Here is a 25,307-nt window from a genome sequence, read left to right on the forward strand (position 1 = left end):
TAACTTTTAAAAATGATCTCACTCAAAATTAAACTTGATTTTACCCAGTGGTTTCTTCAGGAAAAATGGGAACACTAGGATGAAAAAGATCTGAAACGGAAGTTTGCATCAATAGAAAATAGTAACACATTCTGCTGACCAAACTCTTCGTAGTCACTTTTTAGCAGAAAGGCTCACTGAGAAGAAATCTTGTCACTGCAAGGGAATTAAGCTAATGAACTTTACATTCCTGTGTTCAAGACTGGAAGGAAGAGGATCTGTTGCAACCAGAGAGATTTCTTAGTCAATTATATTACATTAAAACAACAGTGCCACTAATGGTCAACAAAACCACATCTGTTCAGGCTTCTGGGGATAAACCTATTGATGCACAGTGTAAATGTTATGAGTCATTAGAATCTGGGAAATACAATGCATCCAGCCCTCATTAAAAACACCAACCAGGTTTCCTTTGCCTATTCCTAGGTTGCACATACCTGAAGGGTAGTGTTTTCTATTAAATTGAAAGATGTATACTGTTTGCCCTGTATATAGTTTGAAACTTTACAAGTTAGGCTCATTTGAATACTTTCAGCTAAGAAAACTACGGTGGGGGAAGCCAGTAGTTGTGTTGCCTGAACATAAGGTTTTCAGGTTGGCAAGATAATCCAACCCAAGGCTTCGTGGTGGCATGCACAGCGTCCTTTAAGAGTGACTGCCACTCGGCGTCAAAATTCTGTAACGAACTGGTTGCTACATTCAGGGAAAACACATCTCCATAACAGCATTTACTAAACTCTACCCATTTCCTTGAACTACATTAAGCATTACCATCTCTGTCATCTTCATGCTTACAGTACTCTGCTCAAGTTTCTCAACAGAAATATTAATGTCACAATTCTGGCTGTAGTAATGGCCAGTTTTCATTTCCTTGAACACTTAAAAATTATAACATTGTCAAATGAAAACTGTCAACATTCACAGGTACATTATAATACACATCCTTTCTTCCTCTAAGAAAATAAAGTACGTGTATACAAGGTGGCCCAAATTTTTTTTCAATCTGAGAAATTGTTGGTATACTGAAAATTTCTCAAAAGGGAATTATGTTCTCAAAATCAAACACTAATGGATAAAATGAACATAAAATATAAATAAGAAAATAACTTGAATATAAAAATTTCTGAAGGGGACCAGTCAGGACTTTAACAAAACCTATGAATAAAAACATGCTTACATTATAGTGTACAATGAGATAAAATGCCTTTAGATTTAAAGAAATCTAGTACTGCAAAATTATTAAAATATTTTTTCAAATGTACAAATACTAAAAAAAAGCCTTGAGCAAGGTGCAACTATAAAAATTACTCACACCAGCCAAACAAATCCTTAACCACTTTTTAAACTGATTCATTTATAGCATTTAAATGCAGAGAATGAGCGATATTAAAGCAAAACAAAGACTTTTCAGTGTCTGACTCACATTTCATCCCCAAATCTTTTCACATTTGATAGTTGCATTTTGAATGTCTAAGCTGAGTTTTAAGTTTCTTAAAGTCTGTTTACACTTACTAGAATTACATCTGAAAGCTACAATGCGAAGAACTAAGACACATACTTCAAATGTTAAATCACAAAAGTTCACAATGGTGTTCATTTCAATATTCATAAATGACTAAAAAGGAAAAGTAAAATATTCAGATACTTTTGATCAGGTTTCACACCTCTCCTGATGTGCGCCAAGTGCACTTCCAATATTTGGCACTCAGTCTATCGGCAGAAAATGCCATAATTCTAAAAGCCTTTAGCTATAGGGGGGGGGGGAACTCACTTGCTTTCCTAACGTTCATCTTCATAATCCTGAAGACATTCTGAGTTTCCATAAAGGTGATTTTGACTGGTACAAAATGAAGCTTACATGAAAACTGGTTAAGGATTCAAAGCACATTAGCTCTGAAATACTAATCTTAATATCCAGACAAAAAAGGGAGAGGTACGATTTGCACAAAAATACTTTAAATATTTTCTTTATATTCTTCATGATCTTATGCATATTTAGCTGCTTGCAGTGCATGCGTGCATCCTCTTGGCCACATCATAGACATAGGTGATGTCCGGTCGCTTCTCTGGATCGGGGTTGATACACATATTGACTAACTGTCGTAGCTGCAAAGAAAGGAAAACGTGACACACTTAAACCAACTTTAAGAAATTTTGAAAGTATATTTTCTGACAGGATATTCCTTCTACTAGAACCATATGATTGCTGTGATTTTACAATTAAGTTCTTTTTTAAAATAAAGAATATAAACGTAATTTTAATTGAGGTATTTTTTCCATTTTCTTATTTAATATAATCATTGGAGAGTATTAATGTCAAGAAATGTCCAGATTTTTAAATGGACTTTTTAGAAGTCAAAGACAACAGTTACGAAAGAATGTTTCTAAGTATGAGGCTGCAAGCTAACTGTAGCTTAAAAACGTATTTAATCTAGAACTTTTGCCTTGATTATAACCTTAAATTTTCATAAAAGGCAATAAGGGTAGATGTCCACCTCATACATTCCATGAACCATTTCATATAAATGTACAAAAGTCCTATGATCTTTATGTAAAAGAAAACACTCCTCTAAATTAAAAGTAAAATGCAAGGCAAATGATGTTATTCTAACCCTTGAAGTTTATTATAACAAATAAGGAAATACCTCCACTTTTGGTTCAAATCCACCAAGTAGAATACAGGATTTTATTCTGAATTCTAATTACCACTAGTTTAGGAAATAGTCTTAAATAACACTACATGTTTTTCCATATCCAGATTCTTCTGCCTCATGAGTATTTTAGGCATTCTGAAAAACCTTTATACACTAACTCCTTGGGCAAGTAATATTAGCATTTAGTAATGAGTAACTTTTTCATAGTCCTTCTACCACAACACCATTTTCAACTACAAAAAGTCGTTCCTTTTGTGGGCTGACTTGATTAGTACCACTGTGTGCAGGGCTAATACCAGGAAGAGATGCTGTTCTGAAAGAATTCTGCAAAGGAGCTAGTCGAGTTTGGTTCCCACCTTGCACTGTCTCCTCACCCAATCTTGCTGAAGACACTTTGCAGCCTCGTGCCCTGAGGGAACTCCCTAGAGGATTTTCCTCAACTGTTAGTGAGGCTGGAGGAGATGATCAGTGTTCTCCAAGCTCTCATTTCCTAATTCTAGCAGAATATACAATTTAATGACTCAGTGTTAGTCACATGTGGAAATTTGATAATGCTGGATGGCAATATTGTATCTGAAAAGACTGGAAAATTTTAGATGTATATTCTGTGCAAAAGAGCACAGCGTTATGTAAGGCATTTTACTATGGTGACCGAGAAATTTAAATCAGCGGGGGGTTGAGATACATTTCTCTTAAAAACAAAACACATCCAGTTACATACCACTCAAACGGTAGAAAAATGATACATACAAAAAGTGTTCTGTATAAGTCACCCACCATTAATGCTTTCAGAGACTTAAAAGGATGAAGCAGACAGGATGGCAGAAAAGAAAAACAGATGGGGAAGAAATCACTACGTAACCAAAGAACAACTAGATGCACTGACTCTGAAATTTATACTACTGCCACACTCCTGAAACTAGTTCAGGAAACCTCAGAACATGATGGAATTCCTGATCTATAGACAATGAATGACTGGTCCCCAGTCTTCCTGGCTTGAGGAAAAACCACCCAAGACTAGAAAAGGAATGATGCAAGTCTGGCTGAGGATGGCGGCTCTCGAAAGTTTTAAAAAGGAGACTAAACAGTGGGACCACAGGGAAGCTCTTGAGAGAACTGCTCCTAAAGGACAGCATGTCAAGGGACAACAGGTAAACCAGTAACCATCTTGTAGATGGAGTCAGATCAACAGTTTTGTCTTCCTTTCTCTATTGGTAGGTTCACTTACCAAAGATGAAAATTTATCTTGTCATAAAGATACTTCCACAGAAGTCAGCAACAGACCATATGAATTCAAATGTGAAGTATGCATACCTGAACATTCATGCAAATATTTTTCCTAAACTATGCTATTACTAAAGTCTGAAAAATCCTATAAAACATGGTTTGGCAATGACTGACTTGCTACACCAATATTTCTAGAGGATGTATGCCATAAGAGACGCACAATAAATCAAAGTACCTATCCCTAAAGGAAGGCTTATGGGTCAAGATGAGTGACTTTTTAGATGCCCAATTATCTTCCATCCTTTCTACCCTACCCTTCCTTCCATTATTCACTTCTGTCCAATAAATTCTTGGAGTACTATGTACCACTGCATGGGGTGGCAAGGATGACGTGATGAATGAAGCAGACATGACACTAGCCTTTTTTACAGTGTACAATCAACAGAGCAGAAACAAATGATGCTATGGAGGAAATGGTATTTAACTACAAATGTATCCCAAGAGACACTTGTGAGACAGGTAAAATTATGTAGCTGCCCAGAAAAGGGGATAATTACTTTGCTCTTTTCTGGGTGGCTCTACTTCAGTCATGGACGGTAGCCAGCGGACAGCCACTACCATTCCTAGCACCTGTAACCATCATCTGGAGGCATGCTGGCACCCACTTGGATGTTCCATTCAGTACAAAAGTTTGATAGCCTGGGGCTTAATCTTGCTTCCATTTTAGTCTCTGCTTCCCAGGGCCATAACCTATTCCTCAGACTTCTGATGGGACACCAGACATTCTAAGGACCGCTCGCTATTGTTTCTCTGGCCTGGTTGTGCTTTGTATCTGAAATTATTTCTAAGCCCTTTCATCCTAGTCCAATCCTCTTCTGGATTTGTCATTCATTTCTAGACCTTCAACTACTTTGGCATCTCCATCATAGTTCCCTTTCTAGGTTTGCTTTCTTGGAAGATCATTCCCGTTAGAGCTATCAGTTGGGAAAAAAGAGTGTCTTCAATTTTCTTTCAACATACTGCAGACGAAATTTCAACAAAGATTTTAACAGCAACCCATTGCCCTCTGGAAAGTCGCCTAGTATAGAAAAATGTGGGCTACTAAAATCTGGCTGCTCCTTACCCTTCCAGCCTCACATGTAGCCCCAAACTCCTTTCTCTAGTCCCACACTATATTGTAAATGTAATGCAGTCCGGTGGTCAAACTATTATGCCCCTATATTTTTATTTTGCTCGTTTGCTTATAATACCTCCCTCAAAACCTAAGAATTCATGGCTATTTGGCCTCCATTGTACTTGTCACTTGTGCTCACTGGCTCTTTTAAATAAAAGAGCAATTCTGACTTGGAGAGAGAAGGTTCTGTGAGATGGTATGAGCTGAAATCTGAAGCATGAATATGATCTTAACTCACTAAAGAAATGGAAAGCAAGCTGAGGAAATAACAAAGATGCTCAGCCCAAACTAAGAGGTGTAGGACAGTGATGGTAACTACTTCTGAATGATTAGGGAGCAAGAGAAATGAAATAATAAGCTGAAGTCATAGACTTAAGGATTTACAATCCATTCATCCAGGCAACTGGAAATCAGTATTGAAGCTAGGAGGGGGAGAGACGACTAGAGCTCCACTTGAGTACATACTTTCTTGATAAGATGGACCACAAAGAGAATGTCAGCAGAACAAGCCAATTAAGTTCCTCTAGGATTTCAGACAAGAAACGGTATTCATAAACTTTCACCTGGGCATCTGAAAGCATGTCATTAACAGAAGAGACAATGAGAACACTAAGTTTTGAAGACAGCACATTTTTAGGCTATTGATATTTGGGTAGAAATGAGTTCCTGAATTTTTGGCTTCATTCTGTATCCATATCTAGATACCTAAATGTCTAAAAAACATTCGACTTTGCTACATCTAGATATTGAAGATGGTTCATGTGACATTAGCCTATTACTTACAGTGTGAGGTTCTCTCATACTCTTTTTAAGGGGAGGTATCATTCTCGATTATAATATCATTTTTTTAACATACTGGGGCTTAAACCCTGGGCCTCACATGCTAGGCAAGCACTCTACTAATCAATATCTCCAAACTTTTTATAATTTTACTTTCAGGCAGGATCTTACTACGTTGCTGAGCTGAACTTAAATATGCAATCCTCCTGTCTCCCAAACTAGTTGACTTCAGCCATGTGTCACCATCCCCAACCTTAATGTCACTTTATAGACCAAGAAATTGAGAACTGCTTAAAAAAATAAAACTTGAATTGAAACCCTAGTCACTTATTAACGCAGGTCTTCACTTCCCATAGTGGAAAGCTTGCTTTTACTTGGTCTTATGGTTTGACTTCATCATGATGCTTTGCATGCATAATGATTACGAGTAGGTAACACTGGTTGAATTTCAACTCATCAAAATAAAGAAATGCCACTTGGGTTGAAGTAGCATCTGAGTTGGCAATCGGGAGAGCCAAGTTACTGGGTGGTCTCTGGAGTAGAGAAAATAACATTTCAGTTACTTTATTCCACTGAGAGATTGGTCTGACTTCATCCAGTAAACAGTGATGAGATGCCTCAAATTTTAGTAAAAGTCTCCAACTGAAATCACTCTTCCTTCCTCCTTGAGCAAATCAGCAGAATAGGATCCACATCCTTACCAAAGAACATAGAACCTTAAACAGAGTCCCACATGGTAGGTTCTACAAAATTTTTGCCAAGACAAAGTAACTCCTTTTGCAGTGTACAAGATGACATATGAGGAGCATATTCGTTTCTAAAACTTTTAATGTTTCCATTTGACTTTTAATAACCACTACTTAGGTCTGTAGAGGACACTACTTATGGATACTTATATATTCCTATCATACCTTAGTAAGAAAAAAAAAAACTTAGCAAGTGCTGCATTTCCTATTTATAAACAACTAGCTGTATTTTCCATTGTGCTATGACAAAGGAAACCACCAAATAAGCTCACCAAAAGCGATTGTTACCCACTAGGTTAGGCATATTTACATTCCCTGTTGAAGTTCTAAATTTGTACCTTTCTACTAATATAGCCAGTAAGTCATGCTTCTTATCTCAAATCTTGTAAAACGGTGGATTCCAAAATATACAACTAAAGACTTAGAAATTTTGTTCTGTTTAATGTGGTTTTCATAACTTAGTTCTAAAAATGCATGAATACACTACAGTAAAGGGAAATCAGTTGCAATAGTTCACTGGAATAGGGAGAAAAGTCAAATAAAATAGTCCACAGTTCTTAATCACTGTTATATCTTCAGCTTTAATAATTTGGTCAAAAATAGACTCATATGGATGAATAATGGCATTAGACTAAATAAAAAGGTTAGTCACTGCCTTATAATTTTGGGTACATTAAAGGATATCATTGTTATATGATAGTTACTTGTGCCTCTGATTAGGAAGATAATATTCTTCCTGGTTTCTGATACATAAGTTATTTAAAAAGAAAAACCAAAACCCTGAACTTTGCCAGATAGTACTAGACTTTTAAGCTGCTAAATACACTGTTACTCAATGGCGCTCTTTTTTGTAGCTGCTGGACACATCAAGAGGCTGTTTCTTTTAGTTAGGTACTCCATAAAATAGGTTTTCTAAAACTCGAGTGGAAATAGTCCCCTTAACATTTTCTAATCTAAAGACAACTCTTTATATTTTCTAACTATAGAGGTTTAAATAATGCTGATAAATATCTGCTTTGAGCACATAGTTCTATGAACCAGTGTATGCATTTTTATGATTTAACTTATTGACTCTCTGTAACAACTCTGGGGTGGGCACTACTATTATATAGTTTTACAGAACACTAACCTTCCTAAGGTCATAAAAGCAGAAAAGAACAGGGTCCAATTTGAACAAGGCAGCCTACCTTCAGAGCCCAGGTTTTTAAATAACCATGTTAAACTGCCAGGGTAAAGTTGTAACTTAACCTGCAGGTTTCCTAATGGTCACCTTTCCACAGAGGTGACGTGGCATTCCACACAATTGGGGGCAGACTATTAGAATGATTTTCAAAGGACTGTCAGCTGTAACATGAATTACTCTTTCTAAAATTAATGATTTGCCTTCATATTTCACATGTCTATTTGGATCATATCACAAGCCAATAAATTTTGTCTATGGCTTGACAACTCATGAGACATGGGCCTGTTTTATCCATAAGAGATGATCTTAAATGCTACAAACATGTTCAGAGTGACAATATTTCCAATCCGACTTCTTCATCGAAAACAGCAGTAACTCCCTCCAAACGAAATGTACTTGTATTTTAACTTGGAATAAAAAACTATTCAAGTCATGAATTCACATACAACTGTTGCTCAATGGTAGAGCACCAGCCTAGAATTCACGAGGCCTGAGTTTTATGCCCATACCACAAAACCAAAACACTTACCTAATGCTTAGTTCTGCCATTCTATAAAAGTTCCTGTAGACCTCTGAAGGAAGTTACTTCAAGATATCCAATACTTTGTCAATGATTCTACGTATTACATTAGGCATGTTTAAGAAAAACGCCAAGATAATTATCTTTGTGAGGTTTCTGTTTCTAATGGATGTAATCATTTGCTCAAATTTTATGCTTGAATTGGGAGGTAACTCTCCATTTTAAATTGTAGAAATCTATGATCAGTAGACATAATACTTGGCTCTCATTACCTTCTATTTGTGTGTAAAACAAATGTACTGTTGCTTTATTTAAAAAAAAAAAGCAAAAAAGAAGGGCCAAATATGCAAATACCTTTAAAATAGCAACACAAACATTTAAATGAGCAAAAATATAAACCAAAAAAATGGATTTTCTTTACCATTCTTAAGGGATTACAAAGTCATAAGCCATATAGAAATTAATGAAGTAGATCAAAATTGTTAGTATTTTATCTATGTATTTCCAGGAAAAAAGCAAGTAGGTTGAAACCAGATATATTAAAGAATGTAACATTCATTGTTGTCAGGGTGATAACCCAATTACAGATCAAGTTTGGTCACATACAGGTAATAACAATAGTGCTCTTTGTGCATTATAGCTTTAGGTCACTAACACAATTCTCAATAGAATAATAAAGTGTAGTGCTATTTGTACTGTTTCTTCTCCACCCCCATCTTAATCCCTCTGAGACCAATTATGTTATATCAGCCTCCCAGATATACCCAATTTCCATCTACCCAAGGACCTATTTTAGTACCCCAAAGTGGGAGTAATACATTAAAGTACACTATATTTTGGAGCTTTAAATACGTTTATACAAAATGAAGAAGTGGATGCAACTAGTACACCAAAGTATTGCTAGTGATTGACTTGGGGGCAGAAGGAAACAGTAATGTAGATAAGAGGTACTGTAATGTCTATTTCACAACCAAAGATCTTTCTGTGCCTTTTAAAAACTTAAAGTTACAGAAAGCTACATGGTCTATTAGGATCCCACAGGATATGTGAAATATAGGGCAGAGTTTTAGACTTGTCTTCAAGCAGCAAGTCTCTGGTATTACTTCAGAAGCATAGGTGAACAAGGGGCCTGCTTAAATGTTTTTAAAAATAAAAACAAAGTTTAAGGATCTAGTCTCACATGGCAACTTTAAGGTGGCCAATTGGTAATTACACCTAAGAATGTCAAACTTACTAAAACTTACAGGTAGGAAAATGAGATGATAAGTGTTTGAGATAATGCTAGTTTTAATAAATGTCATAATTTTAATATAATAATCATTACATTATCTCTACATTTTGAAGTACAATATTTTCACCACTTTTGCATTTGACTACAGGAACCACAGAAATGCTCAAATTGATAGACCTTCAAATACTAGTGCTCCATACTGTCCTTCAATACTCATAGAACTACATCTTAGAATTGTCGATGCCGATTTAAGTAGCATAGGTTGATTTCTAGCAACAACTCTAGGGCATTGATAAACTTCTAATAAAATTTGAGTCTAGCAACTACAAAAGAAAAATTTAGATTGCTCAATTGAACGAAAGTTTTACAAACTTCAAGACGTGCAAAAATGATCTGACACTTCGATCTTGTTTTCCTATTTACATATAGCAGCTCTTTTGTGAGCCAAAACAAAGGTCATGTTTTTTGTTCACTGACAACTTTCTTAAATCTTCAATATATTCTGACTTTTAAAAATGAGGAATTATTAATGTTAACTAAATACCAGTTATAATTTTTAATGCACTTAGTATTTTCCTTAATGAAGACTATTGGGGAAATGAAGTATATAAACTGAAGATGAACAGTAACATTTGCTTTGCACATTATGAATCAATACATCTGATATCTTGATGTATGTAGCAGATTTACATCTCTAATATGCAAAATTCCTACTTTCCACAATTCTTTCTTTCATTGTTATGAGGCCCGAAGAGTGTTCTGGGTAAAAACTTGATCATATTTCTATCTTCCCAGTGAGGGAGAGTGCAGTAAATATGGTGAAAGGGTAATTCTCAGTAAAACAAATGCACAGCCATAAACACCTGAGTGCTTACTGTCTTGTGTGTGCCTGTTGCAGGAGAAGGCAGGGAAGAGTCCCTAGAGTCTAGTTTGGGCTCTTAATATTGTCTGGGTCTTTACTTGCTCATATGTAAAATGGGAATAACGCCATTTAACAAAGGTTGTTAAACTTCTAAAATCATTTTTTACACCGATTTTTAAAACACTAATTAAAGCCACAAAGACATTACATTCTCTAATAACCTGTAAACATCTGATAGTTTGGTTCAACAATTAGCCATAAGAAAAAATACCACGTCCTTGCATTAGGTTTTGAATACTCTGGAAAATCAAGACTTTTGTCTCAAGAACAACGAAAACAATGCTACAAATTATTACACAGTTGAGGGAACTCACTGTTGGGATTCACTGCTGAACTATTCCAGGAAAAAGAACCCAACTAAGAAAACGAAGCCACTTTGCTATAGCCCTTGTTTTTGTTTTCTAAATGTGATCTTTCAGGTTGTTTCAATCTACATGAGAGTAGCATTAATTGACTTAATAAAATAAATACTTTGTTTTGTAACTTTAAACCTCTAGCCCAGTCTTTCACTTTTCATTAAATATCTAAGGAATATGAAAACTGATCACTCAGCTAATCTTATTCCAAACTTCGTTTGGTTTCTTACAAACACTAAGACTTGCTAAACAAGCAAGATTTCAAAAGCATAACTAGAAGATACTTAGAAAATTACTAAACATCAGCCATTGAAATTGGTTCAGATCAGAAAGCACTGTTATAACATCATACACTCCATTAAACAGGTTTAACTATCTTTCCAATGTTTCAGTAGAGAGATGTTTCTTATATACTTCTTAAGTCTGCAATTTAATATTTTCTTCAACCAAGACCACCCTTATCCTCCTTTACCATTTCTGCCTCTTAAACTTTCACCTGCAATCCTGTCTTTTCAAACCTACAATGAAAAATCTAAAACCAACTACCAAGATGTAATTCTCTTCAGCCTTTAAGGTTTTGATGAGAATTTGAGTCTTACATTGTTTGATACTAATGAGATTTTTAAGTTAACTCAGTATAGTCACTTTACTAAGTTACCAATGTGAACATTCACAATTCTTTTTAATGTCTCATGAGATTTACCAAATACATAATTTTGATGAATACTCCAGTGTCTCCAAAAGAAATACTGAAACTGAAGGAAAACAGTCTTATTACACAGATGTTGCTGCTTATGTACAAGAATGATAAAACCTTACAGGGAGTAATATCAATGAAAGAAAACTATCAGATCTTCTGAGTAATTTTCTGCCTTACTAGATAATTCTTTGGAGTGGTTTCTCATTTGCTCATCATTGAGTAGGTAGGTCAAGGATTGTTTTTATTTCCTTCATGCATCCATCAGTGAGTAATCAAAACTTTTAAAATCATCAGGTCCTAGAGATACAGACAAGGAGAGTCATTGCTCCTGAGGAGCAAAAGATTGACAAGAAGCAACTACCATACATTGTGGGTGCCAAGGGGGAGGTTGAAAGAAAACAGGAAATGATGTCTAAGCCATGTCTCAAATAGAAAAAATTTACCTGGCAAAGATCAGGAACCTTTTCAGAAAGAGGAAATGCCATCTGTAAAAACATGAAAACTCATGGAGCTTCTAGCAGACCTTGCACTTGCACTGGTAGTTAAAAAACAGTGTCATCATTTAGTCTTGATGGCTAAGTCCCAGTCAGATGATCAGCCTATTGAATAATTCCTTACACTTGGAAAATGTTTGCTTCCCTATACCACTAGCACATTTAAACTCAGGTTCAAAGCATATGCCTTCCCTTAGATGTCTAAGATTTTTGTTAACTATAGTAATTCCCCACAGATAGGAAATGTATATGGTGGCTTCCTTCTAACATCATTCATGTGTAGCTGACGTATTTGAATCTAGAACCCTAATTTTGTGCATATAAATTCAAAAGGAAACGTGATATACACACCTATTTTTTCCAAAGCATGCTATTTAGTAGCACCTAGGTTTTATATCAAACATGAAAAATTCCATGCTTTTAAATAGTCATTCCATTTAGAAGTCGATGTAGAAATCCTGTGTTCCTTAAGATTCCTATCAATTGAGTGTGAAGACAGGTATAGCTGGCATTCTTCTGAAATGTTCCCTTTTAATGTTTTTTGGATAGGAGCCTTAAATTTGCAGTAATAAATATGGTAAAATCTCAAATGCATATTTAGTTAATTTGCTTAACCAGTCTTACCATTTGTGCCACAAAATTGACAATGAATTGGCCTTTTACTTAAGAGTTCATTGTTTGAACACCTTTTACCAGTTCCTACATTTTGCTACACTAACAAAAGGTGAGTAGGAATTTTAAAACTTCTAAAGACCCTACTCTAGGAGGAAACATTTATCATTAAGGCAGCACCAAACCTGATAAGTTTTTTTTGTTGCTATGCTGAAATTCTGCATAATTATTTAACAGAGTTCCTACTTAAGGAGAGAAAATATTAGCACATCTGCATTTCAAAGCTCTTGTTTGGAGAACTTCTACATAACTGATCAGATTAAAATAACATTGTTACATATAGTCTGCATTTTTTTTAAGACAGAATTATCTTCTATGTTTACCTAGATGATATCGACTTCTATTTCATCAGGGCATGACAACAGACTTAACTAATACGAGGAATTCCAGTCTTTCCTCTTGGAAAGTACACCACATATTTTGCTTTATAGTTACCAGTTTTCGAAAAGAACTATGTAGAGTGAAGTAAAAAGTGGAATCTATTTTCTTTTCCCAACTCTAAGACCTTCTATCTGGGCCAGACTTTGATATTTGCCCCTTGGCTGAGAATCCGCATATCCAACTTCACACTTAGCTGCAGTGAAGTAGCCCTGCAGGCAGGCCGACTTCAACGAACCACTAGTGGTATCATCATTAAAATCCTGCTGAAGGTCACCATGGTAACCGCCTGCTGAGGCTTCACTGCTGCACTCGGCATCTCCTAATCAGCTACCATGTGAAATGCAAATTCAGACAGTCTGAAAATTAGTCAAGAAGAATAGGGGATGAGGATGCAGATATGTGAAATATTCATGTGCTTCATGGAAAAAAGAAGACAGCATGAATGACACAACAAAGAAAGGCCCCTGACATTCTTGCTATCATTTTGCATTATTGTTCACACCCTACTGTATTTCTAGGCCTATGGTTCTGAAGTTGGTTTTGTGAAATGCCATATTTATATTCTAGACCCAAAATAGTAATTAAAAATGGCTAACATAAGAGCATTCACATCAAATAAAGGTAATATTTCTACATTATCCAGAGTTTATTCTAATTACCTGAATACCAATGCCATAAAGCAAAAAACTAGGCATCACTGATTATCAGTCAAAACTATTAGAAAATGTACTTACTACATTCATGGAACCCAAAAGCTTTACATAAGGTAAAAAAAAACTCTTCAGAGATTTATTATTCAAGTTACATGGACTCAATGCTAAGATGGAATGCTGTTCGTTTCACAGTAGAAAGACTGACACAATTACCTATTAAGTGAACATTATAATTGTCTCATTTTTTCTTTTACTCCTTTCCATTTTCCTGGGGCAGAAAAATCTGTTGAGGTGAGATGTCCTAACACAGGACACTGCTTTCTCGGGGTAAGTCCCCAATGAACAGTCCAAAGAGCCCCTGTGAACAAGCCTTAGTTGACCTGACATGCCTGTTCCGCATGCTTCCTGCTTAAATACTAGTACAATCACAATATGTTAAGCTAAAATGGGATACACGTTTTCTATAAAAACTGGAGGTTGGATAGAGCCAACACATTTCACTTCAGTGGGTTACCACCACAAGCAAGGTAAAAGCTTCAATCCTACCCAAAATATTTTTAACATGTCTACTGCACTAACCTCAAAACACCTCCCCAAAGGAATCGGACTATAGCAGTGAGGTAGTGACAGGACAGGTACTGTCAAAGGAGGGGGGAGATAAACCTTAAAGAACAAGGTTCTGAGACATACAGCAAAGATGTGTAATTCAGTTTTGGGAAAATGTGGCTGTGAGGGAAGGTTTTAATTAGCAGTTAGCCTATTAGGACGGGCCACCAGACGTGCCAATTACTAAATGTGGGTCTGAGCATTAATTCTGCCCTTCTGTGTATTCAGTCCACTGTGAAGCCAGCTACTATTATCACACCTAGGAAGTGGCCAATTTTACGCCACATGCTGTGTTGTTACACACCCCATTATGAATTGCAGCGTCAACTCTTTTTAAACAAGTCTCCAAGACAAGGGGCAGAAAGAAAAGTGCCATTTCTGCCACCTATACTAATTTTTATTTTCTAGTCAAATTCCTAATAAAATCCAAACATTAGCAAAATGATCATGACACACACAACTGGAAATAACTTACTTCCTCTGAATAGTGATCTGAAGGAAGAGGTGGGTAGTCACACTGTTCTATCTTCTTACACAGTGAGTACAGATTCATTTTGTCACCATAGAAAGGACTCTGTAGGGCAGCCATCTGTAAAATGCTCACAGTGAAACTGATATAGTTACACAGCAACTCACAAGGTGATTGTTACACTGGGTGGGGGGGCGGTGGTGTCAAAAATACAATTTTAAACATCCCTTTCAGAGAATTAACTGTTAGAAATCAAACTTTTTTGGTGTTTTTGTCTATGTACATACAATATAACAATATTAAGGAACAGAACATAACTTTATACATATACTAACTACTTGTTTCGATGGTACTACATCATAGCAAAACTGAGAAACATATACTATAGCTTGCAATGATCAAAGTACAACAAACATGAAACTGAACTTAAAACTGAATATAATTTATCAATGGTCAAGGATGAGGATGCAAAGCATTTTATGCGGCTTGCTTTCAGGAAAAAGTCTTAACTAAAATACAACTAATCCCCTAATAGTTTACAATGGATTAGAACTCAATGTCTGAAAACCTGCAAGTCACAGGTGCATTTTCAGGCATCCAAATGAGATTTTTATGCAGAAAACCACGTCTCAGAAGATGAGCAACTTTAAAGAAGACATTATTGAATTTGAATTTGAAGACAGGGTTGTACCTTGACATTTAAAGTGCAAGCCAGTACTATGGTAAGCAGGGTTACAAACTAAAAATTCAATTTAAAATGTTCGCATCCTGTTGAAAACCTTCTAAGTCTTTGAACCGTAGCAGCAAGAATACAACACGGAATGCCAGGCTGCCCCAAAGTCAGTCACCCTTTTCTACATGTGCTAATAAGTTTGATTTTGGAAGGACAATGTGTACATTCCCCAGACAGGCAGAGTGTGTGTGAAACACGCTGGTCCATGCTGTGCTACTCAGTGAGCGTCAGTGGGGACAGGACAAGCTGAAAATGGCTCTCATCTGTCTTCTGTGCTCCAGACAGGGCTTTAACTCCTTCAGAACCTCAGCCAGGAGGGGACAGGTCTGGAAATCGGGCCTGGAGAGCAGCTCGACACAATTTTTACCTCACCTACACAGAACAACCTTGGGAGGAGTTGTTCCACATGAGAAAAAGTAAAAGACGTTTTGAATGCTCCTGAACATTCTACTGGAGAGGAAATTTTTAAAGGAGGAACCACAATAAATCATAGGGTTAAGATGCAAGGACACATGATCAAATAGAACATTAAAAACACTACTTTAAAAGTAACTGTAGAAACTAGTCTCCACGTTTGTAAGACCTTAAGTAAATGTACACATCGTTATCATATGCTAGTTCATTAGAGTACTTTTGTCTCAATACTGCAGTGTTAAAAAAATCTGAATGTCCCCTAAGGAGTTAAACAGGAATAGTATATTTTCATGCATCTCCTGCTTTGACAGATGAAAAATGTCAACTGTCCTGTTTTTATTTTCAAGCTTTTGCACTATTCATCTGGTTCATTAGTGCATCTCGATGCTGCCCCTGACAGCTGCTCGCCCTCTCCTCCCAGCAGCTGAATTTTTCAGGCTAATTTGATCCTCCACACTGAGACGATCGCTAGAATGATTGACTTGCTCCCTGACCTCCAGGGTCTGACTTTCCTGATTAGTATTCTGGGGGTGTCGGAGGGACGAAAGCCCACTGTCTGTCTTCGGGGCTGGTGGCAGCTCTCTTTTTTTTTGAACTGTAAGCCACCAACCTACAACCCTGTAAGGATGCAATTGCTGCGCTGAACAATAAAGGAAATGTGTAAAACCTACTTTTCCATGTAAAGGTCCGTGTAGCAAAAGCACAGCATCTTGATTTTAATTAGTAAAGTCTACTTTGTTGCATATCAATTAAAACTACTACTAGTTTTTTTTTTAAGGTTTGAGGAACATTTGAAAGTCTAATTTTTTGAGTTTAAAATACATTTTCAAAAAAGCCTTCCTACTTTACCATCGTTAATAGTAATTTCTTAGTAGGAAACAATATCTATGAGAAATGTGATGGCCAAGTTTTAAAAACTAAAATGCTGACATTTCTATTTCATTCAAATGTAACTGAAGGGCAATAAAACAAATCTTTTACACAATTCAAGTTCTTGTGTAGGAATCAAGATGGAAATTAATGTTATTTAGCATAAGTAACTAGAAATAATCCACAACACATAACTCATGAGTTATGAGTGTCCACAGAAATAAATTTTTATTTTGATCACTTTAAGCAGACAAAAATAGGACACTGTCTTTCAAAGGCACATTTAGAATGTGAAAAATTATTTACGTTTTGACATGATTTTGCCAGCCCTAAAAAGCATTATGCAGACTTTCCCCTAAAAGTACATTGTCTCTACTGAAATTTTTTTTCCATTGCTCCATTTAATCTCATTAAAACATAATTTGCTTTTTACTTGTAGAGATTTAAAGGGAAAATGTTGCTTTCATAATCTTAGACTATGACCTGAAGGACTGTAAGATTATTTGTTTCAAACATACTATAATGTAACTAATATTGTCAAGCCATCTCAACATTGTACCATATTTAGAAAATAACATGGTAAACAGAAATCCCTTAACCTCACGTGCATACATGGAATCATTTGATTGAATTTATAATTTTTCATAAAAATTGAGTTCAAGATCATTTCATAATTCTTATGCAATCATTAGTCACTTCACTAATAAAAACAATTTCACGTTCCTGAAGAAAACTGGATCAGCCAAATAATAAAGCATAACATTTTTTAAACATTTTTTAAAACACATCCTGATGTTCTACTTCCAGTGATGGCACAATTAAAATAGATACCTCATTCATTTAAATTGGGACAAGAGGTACAAAACAGTAGGAAATACGTTGCTTTTTAATCTATCCACTCTAGTTAACCTTGTTGAAATATGAAAATGACACTATTCACTTCAGTTAAACCAACTTTGATTCAATCTATTCTTGCCATTCAATTAAGATTATAGAAGTCACTAGCTCAAGAAACCCTTTGATGACATGGTCTGTAACAAGAGTATACAATATTCTAGCAACATGATTTCTTCTATGAATCCATGTTGAACTGTAATATTTCTAGAGGACTGACCAACAATATTATATCTTCCTTTGTTAAATACGAGAGAATTTCCTGAGCTAACAAAAACTGTTACTCATGGAAATGAACTGTTATCCTTAAAGTTTAATTATACTGATGTAAAAGTGAAACAATACTAATAAGGATGTTTACATTTGTATTTTACATCCATTTTAATATACCTCTCCTAGACTATACTACCCAACTCTTTTTCATAGGTACTCAAATACATATTTTTACATTTTCATTGAGAGTATTATTTAAAAACAGGAAGCAATGACTGTCATTCTGTATAAAACCAGCTATTAACCCAATAAATTCTTCATGACTTAAAAGCCAATTCTTAAACATCCAGGAAAAAAATTGTAAATAAGGGAAATAAATTCCATATATTGATGCATTTTTACTTTATCAACATGACTTACCTCATATAGTAGACAGCCAAGAGACCAGATGTCAGATTTGAAGTTGTATCCATTTTCATGTATTCTCTCAGGAGACATGTAATAAGGTGTGCCCACTAAAAAACAAGCCAAATAAAACAAGGAATATAAATGAAGGTACAGCTGTGGTAAGAAATGACAAATTTTAGGTTAAAATGTAACCCAAAAATTCATTAGGATCAAAAAATTTTTTCAGAAAATAAAACTTTAATGTCCTGTTTAATGTGAGTTGAGGAAATCTTTTCACGTGGAGCTTTTTTAAAATGGAACTGCATCTCCCAAACAATTAAACATAATTATTTTAAACTAAACATTACATGACAACTTCGAATATATAAATCATACTTCCAGAGAAGCATTCCTCAGAACACAGTTCTGTAATGTAACGAATGTTCTATTAACACTTGACGCCTTCATTACTCCACCTTTAAGAAGAATATGGGTGACTTTTGCACATAAAAGGGCCATATAACACGCGAAGGGGCACTGTCATCTCTAATAGTGTTTGCATTCCTGCTACTAAGGAGAGCTTTTAAGAGATGGGACATTCTAGACTGCTTTCGTTCATTTAAAAGTGCTAGTTTGTTTTATATAGCTATTGTGGAAAATGCCATAGTTTAAAAAAAAAAAAAACTTAAGTGACTTTTAGTGAATCTCTTTAAATTTAGAGGGCTATTTGACCATCCATCATTAGCCTAAGGCTCAACAGGGGTCTCCTAGTCAGGCAACAGAATCACACTAATTACAAAACTATGATCCTCAAGGTAGAAGTCAGTTTTCTGAAAGAATCAAGTTAAACCTAATGGTCATGTGTGTATGCTACACTATGCTTAAAGTGAAAACATGAACCACTATCCACGGAATTCTACCTGTAACAAAATCCTATTTTACTAATAAAGGGCAGCCCTACTCGGGATGGATGAAAGGAAAGCTTGATAAAAGACATGAAAAAATGCAAACATGATACTAATCAGACTGGAAATTTGAATACATAATTTCATTGTAATATTTTTCTTGAAGACTACATTTGCCAGTTTCGGTAGTATCAGGAAAACAAAACTTTTGAGAGCTAGGTGACAGTGGTGTTGTGTAAAAGAAACACAAGCAATCTAGCTTTGGGAGTCCTCACCACTTTCACCTGCAGTTTGCATAAACAACAGCAATTACTGGAAATATTTACATACTCTATGCATTTAAGGAAGGATGGTAGGTACAGCTGGAATAATAAACGGGCTCTGCACAGGCTCTTGGTTTCAGGACATAAAGCAAGTGACTGGCAGTGAGGAATGTGCAGAGAGGCTTCACAGAATCCACAGGGGGCAGCTGAAAACACTGAGGCTTGAAGGTTCAGAGTTTACCAAAAGCAAAGGTAATTTTAACCAGTAGCTCTGGGAAACCTGCTGATACATTAGGGGTTTGATATGAGTGTGAAAGATTGATGATAGGGAAAAAGACGAACAAATGCTAGCATTTTACAGAGATTAGCCCCAGCACAACACCTTAACTGCAACACAAACAGAACTCGAATGACGACCCACAAGTGAAGGGAGCAGAGAAAATGAATGATTAGGAATGCCACTGAATGAAACTTAAAATGTAGAAAATTCTGACATACACAGAAGCCTTTCCTAGTGAGCTGCTGGAGGTCATTATAAAGTTACATACTCAGCACTGCTATTTTTAAGCTTAGACAAGATTTTTTTTTCATAACGAACATTTTACACTGTATATATAGTTTATTTTAATGTTATACGTTCTGAAAATAAAAATGTAAAGCTAAATACTCACCTCCTTGTTCGACACGTTTCCAAAAGAGTCACTGTAATGAGTTCATTCATGTTCTATGCTATTAATGGGGCAAATTCATAATTAACTGAACACAGGCCTAAACGGAAGGTTCTACTGTCTGCCCATGGCATGCTCCCTAAGATGCCCCCCTGCTCAGTGTCTCTCAGCAGATGAGCCCGGCCCAGAGCTAAGAGGTTCAGCCTCATCCGTCCTTACCCTTTGGCTCTAGTGAAGAGGCCTAAAAGTTTTGGGGCTCAGGAAAATCTGCAGTAGGTTTGAATACAAAGATATGGTTTCAACATTCCAAACTTAATGGAGATACGATTATTTCCTAAAACCCCGTATTTAAACTGACAGCTGTGTCTGATTACTGTTATCAAAAATGTTGTGACTTCTTTTAAGTTACACAAGAATTGTGCAGTGATACGATTAGACATTAAAACAATCATGCAAATTACTATGTAGTGAGGAGCATGAAGGCTGCAGGATACATAATTCCACTTCCAAGATTTTATGGTTGTGGGTAAAATGAGAATACATTTTGCCATAACAGGTACTTATGCTATTTATCCTCCTGACATGAATAGGAAAGGCTTGACATGAGAAAATTTCGGACTTTTAAAAATCTATATTAATATACTACAACAATCATTCAGATGTACAAAACATTCTCATTACACTAATGGACTTATTCTAATTAAAGAAATATTCAAATTCTGAATAAAATGGAGAGCAGTTTCCACAAGTTCTACAATAGTCGAGAAAAAAAAACTGTTACTGATTTAGTCTGATCTTCCATGATAGCAACATAATATTCCTTTCATCAGAACAGGTTGCATATGGAATTTTTTTTAAGAATTAAGCTAAAAATTTAACACTAACCTCTGTAAAGTCTTGAATGAGAAAAAAATAGAATTGAAGAATTTCTTTGGCCCATTTTCTGTCATCTTCCCATTTAGAAAACAACGGTCAGGAAAACTTTAACACATTACTTTGCCACTAGCCAAATGAACTTTTTTTTACTTTCCTCTTCTGTAAGATAAAATGACCCGAGTTTTGTTTTTGTTTTTTTTCTAGAATTCTACAGACCTAAAGGTTTGTGTCCTTTAAAAACACTTTGGAGTGTTTTAAACTCGACAAAATCCCATCAAAAATTAAGTGGAAAAAAATATGCTCCTTTTAGATCATGAAAGTGTTTTAAGCCAGGCACTAGAAACAAGCAAAACTGATCTAGAAATGATTTCTTACTCTTAAAATTAGAGCACACTGAAGGAAAAGAAAGCTGCGAACATTCTGGGGAAAATTAAAAGGAGATGAGCTACCTTATACCTCACTGAAGTTGACTGCAACACACAACTTCAGAGAATGGGAATTTTCATTTTTTTTTCCCTTTGATTCTTATGAGTCAGCCCAGAAATTACATGGGCACATTGAATAGAGAGAGAGACCAAATTTATTTAATTGTAAGGATTATTACCTGAAGTCAGTATGGAGTGGTTGAGTGGTAGATATTTTTTCTACAAGATTTAAAAAAAAATCTGTTATATTTTAAGCATAATTGATGAGAACCTTAGTTATGATGAGGGAAATCTCATCACATTTGGTTACTGTTCCAGGCACTGAACTAAGTACATTACATGCATGATCTTGGTGAAATTAAACAAATGTTTACCGGGCCATACTGCATGGCATGTACTGTTCTAGGTGCTTAAGGGAGAGAAGTGAACGAGACACAGCCTTCATCTCCAGGGGGCTACAGTTCAGCAAACAGGGACTATCATCTTGTTTTAGAAAGGGAGGTCAAGCAAAGTGGTAAAGATGACAAAAATCGTAACGTGTGAACCTGGAATTCATACCCAGGTAGTTCTCTATTTAAGCAGACGGTTACATCATTAAATCCAACCACTCTGAAATGACTAGAAAAACATGTTTTCAAATTTAGACAGCTTTTTTGGCTGCTTAAATGAAGAGATGGAAATAAAGGTATAAGTGTGATGGACTACCTGTGAAAATGATAACTCGAGTTACTCATACTGTCTTAAAGTGGCTTGAGGGGTAAAATGTGCACAGATTAAAATTGGATAAGAGCTTCTTCCCAGAGTAATTAAAGAACTGAAAAACAAATCGGTGAAAGCAACCTTTGGTACTAACCGCACATATGTTGCTTTGATGGCTCCATGCCACTGTGGACAACGAAGGGGCATAAGCCAAAGATAGACCCATAGGGAGGTGCTAGGGAAAGGTGTGGGGAAAAACAAGAATGTGACCACAGGTGGCACCTGGCACCAAAAATGAAACCGTCTTAATGCCCGTTTCAAAAACACTAATTTTCCAAGTTGAAATCAGAGGATATATCACACTTGAAAATAGTGTGGGAAACATGAAATACACACTCAAGAGACTCCAGTGTGAAAATTTCTGGTATCTAGCTTAAATGATGGCCACGCATTTACTATGCTGGCAATACCGTGAAATCGGAACCACTTATCTCATTGTGAAGAGCAAACAGGAGCTCGAGCAATTCTTTGACAAAAGTAACACCAAGAACAACGTTATTTCCCCTCAACTGGTTTCAAATATTTGTTAAGCACAAGGATCAATATCAGAACATTTTAATTAAGATCTATTCCATTTTGGAGATATACTACAAAGTTCTCATGTGAAAAAAAAACTCCATCTTTCCTCTTCTGGGGGACATTTAGAAAGCAAAAATGCTGCAGCAAAACATTATCAGCCTCTTCCACTATAGCAAGTAGACAGGAAAACACTTCAATTGTGTATTAATAAGTAAAATTTTGGTGCAAATAGGTATTCTTAAATAGTAGATAATATACTCCAAAATTACCTACAATTGGATTAGTTACTAGATTTCTGCAACAGATTAATTTTCCTTACTAAAACTATTTTTTCTCCCCTCCTAAATTCCACTGAGAGCATGACCATTGCTTAAACTTCAGCAGATTTTTAAAACACCAAAACACCTCTTCAAAAACTAACATTTCAAGGATATAAACTTTCATTAAAACCTGACTTTTAAACGATTTCACGTAAGCAGACTTTAGGACAAATGACTTCCAAGATGTCAAGCGCATTACAATAGTATGATGGGCAGATATCTGATTAGGATTTTTGGTCCTAGGTTTTTTATCTGTTTATGGTACAAGGCAAAAGGGATTTTGCACAGTAACCTTATGAACCTTAAAACAGATTCTCCCAGATGACTGGTCAGAGATACCACAGAATGGTCAGGACAGATGTGACATGTCAAGAGGGACTTGACTTGCCATTGCTAGCTTTGAAAATGGGGGTAGAAGAGTCTAGAACCAGGAATGAGGGCAGCCTCTAGAAGCTGGGACCTCAGCAGACAGTAAGGAAACGGGCATCTCAACACTGAAGAACTGAACTCTGCCAGCATCCTGAACAGACAGGAGTCTATAGCTATCTTAAGTTTAGCTCAGTGAGTGCCATGCTGGACTTCTAACTTGCTAAATCTGTTAAGTTATTAGGGTGACAATGAATACTAATTTGTTTATGATGCATGCTTTGTGAGAATGGGACATTCAATTCATGTACTGATATACTCCAAGAACCATACTTGGTACCGAGACGGTAAGACAAAGTTACGTGGTTCACAAAATGTTGGACCTTCAAGATCTCCGTGGATCATTTTGAGATAGTCCCCCCCCCCTTAGTTTCGAGGTGGTACAGGTAGGGAAGAGGTAAAACTAATGCACTTACCTTAACAAGAATAAGATGGTCAATGTTTAACGGCTATAATTATCTTTTGTAATTTACATGAATTCTGACTTGGTCAATAGCTGATAACTCTAAACTATGTAATCACACCTACCTTGAATGTTGCTAAATTAGAGATGGAGAATGGAACATGGTATGCTACACAGCCATTAGTATAAAGATTTGCTTATGAGGCTTGAAATATTATAAATGTTTAAATTGACCAAAATAAGATCCTTATCATAAGGGACAACTGTAGATATATTTATCCCTGGTGACTTTTCTAAGGATTAATACTCCAGTGAATGTCATGCATCATTCTAGCTTTAAAAATCTATTCAGACTTTCCAAATTTAGAAAGATGAAAATTCTGTAAGGCTGCATAGAGCTCTCCCCCATTAAGAGTTAATTCCCCTTTGGCCACAATAGCTACAAATGTCACAAAAATAAAATACAAATTACTTATCTTCTGTGGTACTGAGGATCAAACCCAGGGCCTTGCAGATGCCAGGCAAGTGCTCTACCACTGAGCTACAACCCCAGCCCCAAGAATACAAATTATTAAGCAGAGAACTAAATGAGGAATTCTCTATCACAGCTACATGGTCAAGAATTTCTGGAACATGAGAGAATACATTCCCCTGCCCCACTGAGACAGGCATTGCGATGAGGCTGTTTTAGAAAAGTAAGGTGTGTTACATTCTAGTTAAGAGCCAGTGATTTTTCTGTGCCCTCTTCCCTTTGCAATCACAAAAGTGTATGTTGATATGAAGACAACACAAGCTTGACGCTGCTTCATATGCCAAGCCACCACATTAAGGGCAGCTATCCTAATAAACATGAGCCCACAGCTGACACAATGTACTTTGTTAAACTAACCTTCAGTTTAGCACTAAACTAAGATAATATATTTTGCTCTTCTGTGTCGAGTACCTCTAAATCCTGTTCATTTAATATTATGTGGAATACTATCACTGAGGCATCTGGGACATCTTAAGGAACTAAAACCACAAAGAATTATGTCATGAAGTTTACATTTTATCTGGGAGAGCCAGTAAATGCTAAGCATAATAAGTGAATTACACAGCATTTTAGAATAAGTCTTAAGGAAAAAAGTTAAAACGGGGTAGGGATCAAGAGTTCGTGGGGGTGGAGTGGAGGGTCAGGTGTAGTACTAAATACAGTGATCTCAGTTCTAAATCTGTACTATCCATAATACCCACTATAGAACATTGAAGAGAAAATGGGTTTTAAAACTGCTTGAAATCATAAAATGCTATATATCTATTTACTGTTGATATATACTAGCAAAAGAGGATTCTTCTGCATCATTATAGGAAATACAGGTACTTTGATATGCATTATGATCTCTAGTCAAATTATATGGGGATTATATAAAAATTGTTCTGTATGTT

At 35.9% G+C, this 25,307-nt stretch overlaps 1 protein-coding gene across 2 annotated transcripts in view; it reads right to left on the reverse strand.

Annotated features, from left to right (window-relative positions):
* Nucleotides 1–671: 671 nt before the first annotated feature.
* The window catches only part of NEK7 (NIMA related kinase 7), a 126,129-nt gene continuing 101,493 nt past the window's right edge, over nt 672–25,307 (reverse strand). The window contains exons 8-10 of one of the 2 annotated variants that reach the window (XM_081300537.1): nt 18,352–18,446; nt 14,814–14,927; nt 672–2,145 (exon numbers count right to left, since the gene is read on the reverse strand). In XM_081300537.1, coding sequence (XP_081156663.1) covers nt 2,035–2,145; nt 14,814–14,927; nt 18,352–18,446 — 320 coding nt within the window. In that variant the 3' untranslated portion in view covers nt 672–2,034. The remainder of the gene's footprint in view (nt 2,146–14,813; nt 14,928–18,351; nt 18,447–25,307) is intronic. The other variant, XM_081300538.1, reaches the window with a different exon arrangement.

The sequence above is a fragment of the Spermophilus citellus genome (assembly GCF_964194105.1).
Source record: "Spermophilus citellus genome assembly, chromosome: 6".
In the NCBI taxonomy this organism is placed as follows: domain Eukaryota; kingdom Metazoa; phylum Chordata; class Mammalia; order Rodentia; family Sciuridae; genus Spermophilus; species Spermophilus citellus.